Source organism: Pelobates fuscus, chromosome 3, assembly GCF_036172605.1.
Source record: "Pelobates fuscus isolate aPelFus1 chromosome 3, aPelFus1.pri, whole genome shotgun sequence".
In the NCBI taxonomy this organism is placed as follows: Eukaryota; Metazoa; Chordata; class Amphibia; order Anura; family Pelobatidae; genus Pelobates; species Pelobates fuscus.
Window position 1 is genome coordinate 172566998 of NC_086319.1, and position 13303 is coordinate 172580300.

At 39.5% G+C, this 13303-nt stretch overlaps 1 protein-coding gene across 1 annotated transcript; it reads left to right on the plus strand.

Moving 5' to 3' along the window:
- The first annotated feature begins 1343 nt into the window (after nucleotides 1-1343).
- On the plus strand, nucleotides 1344-12680 carry FKBP4 (FKBP prolyl isomerase 4). The gene is made up of 10 exons (XM_063447746.1): nucleotides 1344-1831; nucleotides 3340-3484; nucleotides 4785-4927; nucleotides 5522-5642; nucleotides 6831-6987; nucleotides 7547-7637; nucleotides 7787-7870; nucleotides 8894-9079; nucleotides 9234-9473; nucleotides 11982-12680. The coding sequence occupies exons 1-10, from the start codon at nucleotides 1739-1741 to the stop codon at nucleotides 12117-12119; spliced, it is 1398 nt and encodes a 465-aa protein (XP_063303816.1). The 5' UTR covers nucleotides 1344-1738; the 3' UTR covers nucleotides 12120-12680.
- The last annotated feature ends 623 nt before the right edge of the window (nucleotides 12681-13303 follow it).

Consider the following 13303-nt stretch of genomic DNA (forward strand, 5'->3'; position numbering starts at 1 on the left):
AATCAGAGCCTGCATGCACAGGTCTGCTCAGCAGCACAAAAAAGGGGGCTCACCCCAACCAGGATAAGGGAGATTCCAACTGGTATTAACCAACCCCAAGCAAGGTACCAGCCTGCTGCCTGGTCCCAGTATGAAGGTGGATGACAAGGTGACGTTTGCAACACTAGCAGAGGGAGACGGCTCCGTCTGAAGGGATTCCAGAGTACCTAAGATGTCCGCACAGTTCTCGCGAGATTATAGAGCCAAAATGGGAGTAGTGGGACCTCCCACAAAAATAGCGGGAATCAGGCACGTCTCCGACGTTCGGCAATCAAACGCAGAAGCAACCCAAAGGGAAACAGGGACCAAATGGTTAGGCGTTCTGGAATAAGTAAGCGTGAATGCCTGGCAAATAAACCGCATGCGCACGCAAAGGAGAAACTAAGTCCCGTACATTCGCACTAGGCAGACGTTCGCAGGACAAAAGAGGCGCATTGGGTAGAAAGCAGCTGAATGCACCTGAGTGTTCGCACGAGTGAGGGAAAGTGCCGTGCTGCGAACGTGAAGCCTGAGGGAGACGTCCCGAGACACCAGCGAGTCAGAATGAGGGACGGGAGATGAGACCCTCAAGCCCCCAAATAACACAAGACAACAAAATAACCTATAATTAGCAGAAACCTGAAAAACAGAACAATAATAGAAAATTTTACAGAATAATAGCAAATGTACAAAGAGGAAATACACTCAGTACTTATCTTGTGATAGGGCAGCAAAGAAAGAGGAAGTGATGCTGTTGGCTACACCTCTTATAGTCACTGCTTATATTTGATTGGCTCTCAGTTTTCCTACATTTTTACTTTGCTGTTATTGAGTGAGTAAAGAAAGATTATGCAAAATATGAAGCATCCTGTCATGTTCTAAAATGTAGAATTGAAGGTCAAAGCATAGTAGCTGACTTAACTGGCTAATGATGGCTCAATAACTGCCAGAAGTGGAGAGGAATTCCCATGATTGCAGAGCTGTGAGAGGAAACATTCTGATAGAAGCTGACAGAACGTTAGAGTATCAGCAATCACAGTGTCAGAACCCTTAGTGGAGGTCTATGTACTACGGGCATATTACAGTGCACCAATACGACATCACGCATGATGCCAACACGATTATTCACTGAATAATCAATTTTAGCTAATTAAATAGGAATGCCTATATGAATTCTCCATCTTTGTGTGCATCACTACTCCCCACTCATCACTATTAACTAATGGACCACTACTGATGGGAGTTGGAGTATCAGAGTATGTAAACCAGTTTGTAGCAACAGAGCTATTCTACCATGGTCAAGCAAAAATTAAAGAGACAGTCCTCCCCTAAATGGAAACTTCTATCTGCTCCTAGAAACTTCTAGTCTGTCCTGGAGTCTGCCTCCTCCTCATACTGCTCAGAATAGGGGGAGGGGCGGTAAGCTGGCTGTAAATCTCCGGCCTTGCACAGCCTGTATGCACATTGTATAGACAGACACACGGTTACTGCTGCTGAGAGACTGCCAGCAACTCAAAGATATCGTCACAGCTGTAGCGAGACTGCCAGCAATTCGCAGAGACCGCCAGCAATTCGCAGAGACCGTCACAGCTGGAGAGAGACTGCCAGCAACTCACAGAGACCGTGAGAGAAACTGATACAAAGAGACAGTTGCACCTGGAGAGACACTACAACACTGTGCAACACACACAGACAACCGTTGCAGAAATAAAGTCACACAATGACTGCTGAAGAGCTCAAGGCGGAGGGACAGCAAACTGGTAATATGGAGGGGACAGATATCACACCCAAGGAGGATCAGGGGGTGCTGAAGGTAAGAGTCTTTTTTACCTGAATTGCTATATAGAGAGAGATGGACTGACAAGGCTTTAAACCTGCAATAGAACTACAACTCTCCTGATGTATTTATAGTTCTACTACAGCAGGGGGATTCTGTATTTTGGGTACCCCTATTGCAAACTTCTTAGGGTTACATGCATGGATCTGCAGGACTGTGTTACTGACTTCTTTGTAAAAACTGTCACATCTTGTGTATTTATTGTGTGGGTGAGTGCGGGAGACTTTCTAGTGTGCTGGTTTAATCCCACCACTATATTGGAAGGGGGTGTGTTTTTTAGTATTAAAGAGCTTACTTTACATAAATGTATGTCTGTTGTATTTGCCCATGTAGTGTACCAGCTAATGGATAGGTATAAATATGGAACTGAGTGTATAGGCCACGGCCTGTGCTGATTATACCTGCACACTGTATATATCAACTTGGGCATTTATTGCTCCAGTAGAGTAATCGTAGATTAAACATGTGAGTCTAAAAGTGCTATGCATTATCAGAGCAATGTTTTTTTGTTTTTTTTTTATTCCATTAGTAAATATTTACTAACACCGTGTGCAACAAATATATGCCAAAATGCTTTACTCTTTGGTTCACATGGGGTATTCTGGTCTGGTTGACTTTCACTGGTCATCGATCAATGTGTTGATGGCAGTCTGTTTTATGTGCAGTTCACATGTAATCTTAGTGTGCTATCAAATGTATGGACTAAGATACATATCATAAAGGGTTTCTCCAAGCACTCTGAATACTTTAATGATTTGAAGTGGTCATGGTGCCAGGAGTCTGTGTGTGCAGCACTTTGAAAAGCTGCTCATATGGAGTTTAATCTTTTTGCTGCAGGAGGGGTAAATCCTCCTCCAGCATGACTGGAATGTCATTAGTCAGTCCAGATGTAGAGTTCCGGGTCAATTCTGTGCTAATTTCTTTGCACAGAATGTCAGTCATTGGCACTCTCAGCCAATGGATGGAGACATTTCACCCAGAACATTGGTAAACCTTGGAGCCCTGCGGCAACTAAGAGGGCTGTAGTGGTTATGATGATCAGAGTAACCCTTAAAGCAAGATTGTTGTGTGTATTTTATTTAATATATTTTGTCAGTTCCATGAGATGCGCATGCTCATAGATCATGTTAAAATTGATGAGAGTGGAGACATGAGCTTTGTGGAATACACACAATATATATTATATTGAAAGCAATATATGTTCTTACTGTTGGGGTAACAATGCTTGCATATTCCATGCACTTTTAAATATATATCTATAAGTGTTGCAGTGACAGACAAGAGAAACAGTGAAACAGTAGCTCATTGCACCATTACCTTTTTTCCAGGGTTGCAAAGAGCATGGGTTGTATTGTGCTTAACATGCCACCTCCTTATAATGCACTCAGCGTTTATTTCCAAATTCTAAGATTTTTTGTGTCTTTTGGATCTGGTTCTTAATGTCATTTATTTATTATTGATTTTATTTTATTTTTTTCCCACAGATAATCAAAAACGAAGGCACAGGTACTGAGTGCCCGATGATTGGGGATAAAGTTACTGTGCATTACACTGGCTGGCTGCAGGATGGGTCAGTGTTTGATTCCAGTAGGGACAAGAAGGATAAATTCTCATTTGATCTGGGAAAAGGTAAGCAGCTTTGGTTGTTTTCTTTGATAGAGAAAACGATTAAACAAATAAAATAAAATGAATAAGGTGGTGCCAGAAAACAATTGCCAAGTGCAAGTACTATAACTTTAAAAATAAATAAATAGTGTCACATAAATAAGTGCAGCAGCCATAATAATACTGGTAAGCTGATTAATAAATAACATATTAATAAATTGTGTGCAAAAAAAAAAAATCACATTCCATAATTTTCATAAACGGTGGTAATAAATAAATAAAAAAAAACCTTAAAGGTACACTATATACTCACCAGAACAAATACAATAAGCTGTAGTTGTTCTGGTGAGTAATCATTGCCTTCAGTCTTTCTGCAGTAAACACTTTCTTTTTAGAGAAAATGCAGTGTTTACATTACAGCCTACTAATACCTCCACTGGCCATTCCTCAGATGGCTACTAGAGGTGCTTCCTGGGGGCAGTGCTGCGCCATTCAGTGTCTTCACCCTCTGCATCTCTATATGGAGATGCTGATTGGCCAGGGCTGTGTTTGACTTGTGCTGGCTCTGCCTCTGATCTGCCTCCTTGACAAGCTCAGCCAATCCAATGTGAAAGTATAGTAATTGGCTCAGAACACCACTTTTGATGATGTCCACCAAGCAGACAGATCAGGTGCAGAGCCAGCAACAGGAGACTGCATAAAGGTAAGATGTTGCTATATTTAGGTGGGCAAGGGGGGTAGGGGACCTAGATAGTGGTCAGGAATTCATATTTGTGCTCAAGACCCTGTATTGTTCCTTTAAAAAATATGACATGCAATAAAATAATTGATTTAAAGTGCAATAGTGATATAAATATAATTACAATACTTAATAAATTCTTCAGTGTCAAAACACAAATTCACGTGTAAAAACAATCGCCCAAAATATGTGTAAGTGACTTGATAGCAATAAAAAATTCAAACCAATACACTTGCACAATATTTCTTATGTTGATCCCAAGGTCTGTAAACAAAAGCGGTGACAGTCTTAGTGCAACACTATTAAATAGTATAAGTGAACAGACTGAACATCTGAAAGTCTGAGATTAAAGTTGCCATCCTAGAGTAGGCAGTCAAAATCTTTTTTTTTTTTTTTTTTTTAATAATCTGCCATTTATCTGAGTTACATGCTATTTTTAAGCAGAGGTATTACTTCCAGGGATAGTTTCAGGTTGTTGAATCTACTCTACACGTTTTACAAAAATAAAATATGTGAAAATAGCATGGCCCTGCTGCTATCCAATTTAATTAAGTTTTGTATATGTTTTTGTTTTTATTGTACCAGGTCAGGTAATAAAAGCATGGGACATTGCTGTGGCAACCATGAAGATTGGGGAAATTTGTCAGATTACGTGCAAGCCAGAATATGCCTATGGAGCTGCAGGAAGCCCTCCCAAAATACCACCCAATGCGGTGCTAATCTTTGAGGTGAGAGCCTGAACTCTTCCCTTATGTCTTAGTCCATGTGTTATTTTTTCCATCTTCTTTATGCCTTGTTCTTGTGTAGACCTTCAGCTTCTGACTGATAATTGTTCTTGCCTATCGTACATGATGGCACTCTCCTGATGTTTATGTACTGCTTCATGTGGGTATTTCCTAATCCTAGGGGGTGTAGAGGTTTCTGTTTGGAGTCAGTGTAGGTAAATTCATGCTCTCTCAGCAGTCTTGCTTGCGTGCGTGCGTGCTTGCTTGCTTGCATCTTTAAAGTGTTCTGCCTCCATGTACACCTCACACCTTGTGTATTCTGGTTCCACAAACACTTTTCCTGTGTCTGTCCGACTTCCATGTGCAGCCTCCTCTCCTCAGGATTACATTTATATTTTGAAAATAAGCTACTGTTATACCTTACCGTGGAAATGTGTGTCCACCTCCATGTGCATACATCACTCTATTTTTCCATGTCTAGGCACCATGCTGTCAAATTATTTGAGATCACCCCACGATGGATGGTGTTTGATCATTGTTTCCCCATAAACCAACTCTGCTTATTCTTTGCCTTCTGTCTCTTGTGTAAACCTACAGATTGAATTGTTTGACTTTCATGGTGAGGACCTTACAGAAGAGGGAGATGGTGGAATCATACGGAGGATCAGAGTGAAAGGAGAGGGCTATTCCAAGCCCAATGAAGGAGCTGTGGTAGAAGGTAAATCTTTGCTCAGGGTATCCCTACTAGTACTTTGTAGAAGACCACACCAGGTTGCAGTTTTAACATTATGTTGCTTAGGGATAATTTATGTATCTTGTATCATATGCAAGATCCAGCATACTCACTCATTCACTAAAATGCAATTTCAAAGCTCACAGAATGTTTTTTATATTTAAACACCCAAACTATGAAAAATAATGGGTGTTTAGTTACAGTATATGATCATACATTGCATAGGCCTGCCACAATGCCAATATACCCCACTTTTGGCATGTCTTATCCTAGCAACCAGAGATGAATCTACGTTCTTGGAAAATCCTTGCTCTTGGAATTCTCTGCAGTGAAATATAAAATAGGGCTCTGGAATGAGGCACCTGTGACAGCAAGAGGTGCAAAACCGGATAGTTGGCCTTGACTCCCAAATATGGTTATATATGAAACTAAGAGGGCCGCACTAACCTGACCATGCAAACGTTATAAGGGTGATGCTGGGGCCAATTCACACAACTTACAAGATCCAGGGCACTTGCTTTATGTATCTAACTCTCTAAATAAAATGGGTCTAATGTCCTAATGGGTACCAATAGAAGATATAATTATCTGTGCTATTCACTGACTTCTCATAAAGAAGGGCCAGACTGTGCTTTGTTGTCTCAGGAATACTTTTGCATACATGGAAGTGTTCCTTAAAAATGTTCTGACTGCTGTCACTATTTTGATTGCTTTTAGTTACCATATGATGTTGTACCAGCACCAAAAGTTGCCTTAAAGAGACACTCTAAACCCCTAAAGCACTTTTAGCTTGCTGAAGTTTTTTATATGTGAAGAGTGCATTCTCTTTTATTTTTCATTTTGCAAAAAAAAGTGCATATTTCAATAGAAATTGGCACTTCAGCAAATTAACCTTTGTTACACCCCCTAGACTTTCAAGCAGAAAACAGGTCTTGTTGATTCTTGGTTGTTTAGTGCAGTAAAACTAAACTCAAGAGGCAGGGAAATCCCCAGTGCACCTGCATTGGGAAGTCTTAGATTGGACAGCCACATAAAGTTTCTGCTGAGTTAGAAGAGGAGAGCTTGAAAAGGATTTAGACAACAGATTGGAATTGTAGTTCTGTGACCTGGTTTTTCCATGTCTTCTAGCAACCTCTTAAGACTTACACCTTTATCCACTGTTTGTCACTGCAGTGAAGATTCAAGGCTCACATAATGGTCGTGTTTTTGATGAGAGGGAGTTGCAGTTTGAGGTGGGCGAAGGAGAGAGTTTTGGAATCCCCCCAGGTGTGGAGACTGCAGTTCAACAGATGGAAAAGGGAGAAGAGGCAATATTGTATCTGAAGCCAAAGTGAGTTTGCAGAGTTCCCTACAACTTGTGTTTGAAAGAAAATATGTGCTAAAAGTTCAATTTGTGTGCTTCATTGTTTGGAGAGCTGTGTGCCAGTGTTTGGGGTTTGATAAACACCATAATAAAGCTGCAGGCTAGGCACCCATCATCCATCGGACACCTTGCTAATTTGTGATTAGAGAGGCATCAGCTCTTCCTTACTGATGAGCTTGTCTGTACTTCCATAATCTCTGGAATCCCTATTTCATTGGAATCTGTCAGGAGATAGGTTACCTCGAATAGGGACCAAAAGCTTGTTTGAGACTTGAGAGCAACTTACCATAGGGCAACCTGTTAGCTTTTGTTTAACTGGATAACTACAGTTGGACAGCTTGATATTAAATTATCTAGAAAACTCCCATGGTTAGGAGGTTTAAAGTGCATGAAAATAACAAAACTGTTTGTAATGTGATGCTATATTTTTTCATTTCTAGCTATCAAAAGGATCTGTAGCTGCCAGATGATGTAATATGTCACTCTTTCAATTTCTATTTTTAATGCTGTCCATCGCCTTTCACAGTTACGGATTTGGCAGTACTGGCTATGAGAAATTCCAAGTTCCACCTGGAGCAGACCTTGAATATGAAATAAAACTAAAAAGCTTTGAAAAGGTGTGTTAAAAATAAATTAGTCAAATTGCTTGACCTTTTGTGCTAATGTTCGTTTTCGTTATACCGATGGCCATTGGAAACAGATTTTGTGATTTATGTTTCTAGAAAAACAACCGACTGCAATTCTAATATTAATATTTCCTAAACAGGCGAAAGAATCATGGGAGATGAATGCAGAGGAGAAATTGGAGCAGGGAGGACTGGTGAAGGAACGTGGGACCCAGTATTTCAAGGTTTGTTGTTGCCCATATAATGGCAGCTTGACAATTCACAATAGGAGACCAAGCGCCCCCCATCCAATCACACTTGGGAAGCCTCTAAGCAATTTCCACATTTAAAGATGGACAGCGCGGTGCTTAACGGCCATCATTGAAAACAAATGGATCCAGAACCTAATCTCTGGATGAGAACTGATAGATTATTTAAAGGAACAATCCAGGTACTTTACCATTCCAGCCCTCTGTACTAGTTGTGGTGCCAGGAGTGCACTGGCACCCTCTCAAAGTAAATAGTCTTATTGTTTAAGAACAGTTTGACAATTTACCTGCAGTTCACCGGGCGCCTGTCACAGACTTCTTCAAATCCACTGTGTTACACACTGCCATGCAAGCCTAGCTCATGGACTGAGAGAGTAAGGTGAGAGTGCAGTCAGCCCTACTGGAAAATTTAGCTCACACAAACACACTACAAATAAACACACTGGTGGGGGCATAAGGGGCTGCATGGACAGTGGTGGTGGTCAAGTGGAAAATGCAGCTTGTCTGCAACCCCGGTATGTGCAGACCTCTCCTTACAGTTAGTGCTGGGAATATTTCAGAGTGTTGCCATGGTAAGCTTCGGCAATGTTCGGATACAGTACAAGGAGAGAGAACTTGGCCTGGAAGTACAGACCAAGTTCTCCCTCTTCCCTGTCATCAACCTCATGACAGTTGTTTTGTTTTTTTTGTATTTATTACCAAATGGTATATACTTAAAAGTGTACCTTTCTAATATGTTTAAAGATATTCAATTTAGTCTCTGTTTTTTTGTTTTGTTTTTTCCACTAAAGAGTTTATGCCAGCCAATACTTGAAATGCAAGTACAGACCTCCCACTCCCAATTAATTTGAAGTAAAGTAATCTGTCAGAAGGTGCTCCACACGTGGTTACTAGTAGAGTGTTTGATCCTATCTATACGTTATTGAAACATTTTTCTTGTTTGCGGTATTTTTTTTTTTTTTAAATGTATTTTCTCATTACAAAGTTTCTGTTTTTCAGGCTGGACGGTATCGCCAGGCTATTATCCAATACAAGAAGATCATTAGTTGGTTGGAGCATGAGTCTGGACTTCAGCAAGAAGAGAGTGATAAGGCAAAGGCCCTTCTACTGGCTGCCTCACTTAACTTAGCTGCATGTTACCTTAAATTAGGGGAGCATCGAGGTGCTCTGGAACACTGCAACAAGGTAAGAATATATGTAAGAATGCCACTGTGATGTGGGAGAAATGAGGAGTGGCACATGGTAATGATAGTTGGTCAAAATACGCAACCAGAATATAAAATATTATACGGATATAATATTACAGAAATAAACAAAAATCTGATGTCTCCAATACCAGGCATTAGAAATGGATCCCAACAATGAGAAAGGTCTCTTCCGACGGGGTGAGGCTTACTTTGGGATAAATGAGCCAGAGCTTGCAAAGGATGACTTTTCAAAAGTGGTGCAATTATATCCGGGCAACAAAGCAGCACGAGCTCACATTGGGCAGTGTCAGGTTCGCATTCGACAGCAGCAAGAACGAGAGCGAAAGATCTATGCCAACATGTTTCAGAGGTTGGCAGAAAAAGAGAACAAGGTGAGAGTAACTGGCTATTGCTAGTGGTGTGATTTTAGTTGACAAACTTTACATCAGATAATCATGTGCTAGAAATGGTTTTTTTTCTTTTGTTGTTGAAAACTTTAAGGACCTGCTTTTAAAACTACAGATCATCAGTGGTTTTATTATTTCTTGAAGTTAATGGTTATATCTTCTGCCGCGGCCTACCAATCCTTATTAACAATGTATGGCTGTCATTGTCTTAAAACTGGAGACTTGTAGGGGTTTACATTAAAAAACAAAAACATTGATTAATTTACTAAATACAGAATATTGTCTGACAAATCCGCTGAAAATGGCTGAATTCTTACTAAAAAGGGTATTCTCACATTTACGAATGCCAAATCCAGACAAAATTCTGAATTTGTGTCATTTGATTAGAAGTGCTCGGTGTCTATTTTTAAAACTATGCTTTTCTTCCCAGACTCCTATACATATACAAGTATAGCATTCAAAATTTGTAGAAAGTACTGTTGTTGTTGTTTTTTTTTTATTTGTTGTTTTTTTTTTTTTTAAATACTTTTATTTTTTAGCACAGGTAGATTTATGACATATAGTTGGACATCACATATCGGCACAAAGGTTAGATCGTACAGGTCTTGCATGATGCAGCTTAACAATCAAAGTAGGTGACATAGTTGGTTGCGTTACATCTTTGTGACAGTAAACATACATCAGGTACAGTATATGTAGTGGTGTCAGATGGTATATGGTGTAGCAGAGCAGGGTAGGTTCTTGGGATGTTTACATTCTTATATGCAGGCCGTATTAACTACCTGCCGTAAGTAGGCCCTCGCTACGAGCATGACTTTGCACCGTGTACCATCTCCTGTCTCCATTTTTTTTGGTTTATCTAGGGGTGTAAAAGAGAAAAGATAGAGGGAAGATGAGGGGGGAGACATCTGTGGGCGAGAAGCTGGGATCTCAGTTACGGGGTTCTCTAATTATGCAGCTTTTTTTCTCCCGATGATCAAACCACGCACCCAAAGTACTGGTTTTTAAGCTTCTCCAGCAGGATGCACATTGCAAATTATCATTCAATATTAAAACGTATATCCAATTAAAAAATTAATTGTGCATAAATACATGCATGTATATCATAGTCAATATATTGTACATACCTCATCATTTTATTTTTTTAACATTTATCTGTTTTTTATTTATTATCTTTTAATCATTTAATCAACACTAATTGTGTTAATAGTCAAATAAAGTTTACACCCTTTAAATAGGGCATTGGTTCACTGTGGTGACAGCCTGACAAAGGCCTCTGTGAAGGCCGAAATGTTGCGAATTCAGTAATCAATAAATCTGCCTCTTTTAAGAAACTTTGAGTGCCTGGACCTACCTTCTACTATTATCTACTAAATTGGGTTTTGCCAACCTGGTATTTGATGCCCCTGGTTTTCACTGTGAGAGAGCGGTATCTTTTGTTAGAATCAACAATGTCACCATTAGGCATTTGACAATATGCAGTGATGACTGAATGTGACAGAGCTGCTTTAATTGCAGTTTGTGAGCTCCGCATATAATTCAAAATAATGTACTCCTATTTTATTCATTTATTTTGTAGAAACACAAATAAGCTGTAATCAATTTTGTGTGTTTGGTTTTCCGCATTAAAGGGAAACTTCAGTCACTAAAATGACTTTAGCTTAAGGAAGCTGTTTTGGAGTATAGATCATGCCCCTGCAATCCCACAGCTAAATTCACTGCAATTTAGGAGAATCAATTTTTGTTTCTGTTTATGCAGGTCTAGTCACATCTCCCCAGGCTGTGACTGACACAGCCTGCGTGAAAACTAAATGGTTTCATTTGTAATCATCTGCATAAACAAAGTGATTTAATTTTCTAAGTGGTGAAAAATTAAGCAGTGAGCTTAATTCTTTGCCAAAACTACTTAATTAAGCTAAAGATCTTCAGGTGACTATATTGTCCCTTTAAGTCTTCTGTCCCTACAATTATTCAAGTAAAGAGAATGTGGGCAAAAAAAATGCGTATTTTTTGTTTTTCTGTTTTTGTCCACTTCTACTTGAGTGTAAGTTTTCTATTTCTTTTTTTTTACTTTAGTGTAAAAGTACTGCAGTTTAACCCCTTGCTTTAACAATGCTAAAGTTAACCTAAGTAAGCTACAATTAGCTGGAGGATCTGCACATGGTGTGACCCCTTTTAGTTTTGACCTCTGTCACATGTGTGGTTTGTCATTGGACAATCATTAACATGATAGGGCAGACTCCCCCCTCTCCCCCCCACACGTTCCCCTTAACATTAGGCCTTTTCTCCTTTGTTACATTCTCCTCTCTAGTAACTTAAACATGTTTCCTTAATCAAAAATAGAATTTAATGGACTGTGGCTTTGTAGCATAACGTTTAAAAGAACAATGTACATCCTATCCAAAGGACATGTGTTTTGACACAAACTTCAATTTGAGAAGCCCAATCCCTGGCACCGCCAAATCGGTCTAATGCACTCTATCTTTTCTCCAGGAGGAACCTGCAGCTGTTTCTCAGGACAAAGTGGCACAGAGTGATGTAGAAATGAGTGAAGCGACAACTTCCAGTGAGAACCCTGAACAGAAAGAAGAAGAAGAAGAAGCAGCAGAGAGTATGGCCACTGATGCATAGAAAAGATTGAACTTCTCCCTTTTATATTACGAGATGGAAAGCTTGCAATATTTTCAGGGATAGATGGGACACTGTTATGGGGTATGAGTACCTTGTGCTTTCAGACCCTAGTTGCACAGTTTGTGGTGGCAACGTTCTGGATTTTTTTATTTTCATTCCAGCCTCTTCACACATTGTGTCTTGGGATTAATCTTCTGACAGAGGACAGAACTATTCTCATTTGTCGTTTGGCAAGCATTACCAGATTCCCACTGGTCCTCCTCTCTGAAATCTGCAGGTTGTGGTATGCTATTATTCTGCTATTACTCTTCAGTACACAAATTCCTGGGGCACTTATTGTGGACAGCAGTTTGGCAGAAATTCTTAACAAAACTTGAATTACATGGTTATTTAAGGAGGGTGTGTCATGATTGTGTGGGTTTTTTTTTTTTTTAAATCTTTTTATCATCACTTGATATGGTTTCTATTTATACCCTCCACCTCTGTCTCTTTCCATCTTTTATTTTGTTGCAAATGTGTCTAATTCCTGTAAATTTAAAATAAATGAGGAAGTAATTTTCATGTCTAAGTGTTAAACTTTGCTTGTTTGGCAACCATATATTTCTTGTTCTTTGCTCTTCCCTCACCTACAATTCTAACATTTTAGTAACCATGGATTAGCAAAATGTGTGAATTCAAAACTTATCTGTTATGTGTCTAGTCTTCCAACATTGAAAAAGTTGTCTGTCTCATCCCTTAACAGTAGGCTCCCTGCTTTCAAAATGCATTCTGTTACTCACTCAAAATGTATACAACACAAGGAATTCTAATTAACATTAAAGCATTACACTCCAAGGCTATAAATAAATACATTTATAGTTTATAACGCTGTGTTGGGGAATCTGTTGGGCCCCTTTTCCTGTAAAACCAACCACTAATGCAAAGGTGAAAGGGTTTCTTTACAGCTCTGCTCTACTTCCAGGAGATCATGCGCACTGATGATCTTCTGACCAGTCCAATGCTTCTAAAAGAGAAGCATTGAGAGGCATGATGTATGCTAGGGATCGACCGATATTGTTTTTTTTAAGCCGATACCGATAATGTGTGAACTTTCAGGCCGATAGCCGATAACTTGCCGATATTCTGTACATGTACCATTTGGAAAAAAATAAACTATTTCTAATGGTAAATGCACAAAATATACA

Bases quoted from the DNA above. Each gene is read 5' to 3' on its own strand.
- FKBP4 (XM_063447746.1), top strand. From the start codon at position 1,739: ATGACTGCTGAAGAGCTCAAGGCGGAGGGACAGCAAACTGGTAATATG. The intron at 1,832-3,339 runs GTAAGAGTCTTT...TTTTTCCCACAG, and splicing joins AGGATCAGGGGGTGCTGAAG to ATAATCAAAAACGAAGGCAC. The intron at 3,485-4,784 runs GTAAGCAGCTTT...TTATTGTACCAG, and splicing joins CTCATTTGATCTGGGAAAAG to GTCAGGTAATAAAAGCATGG.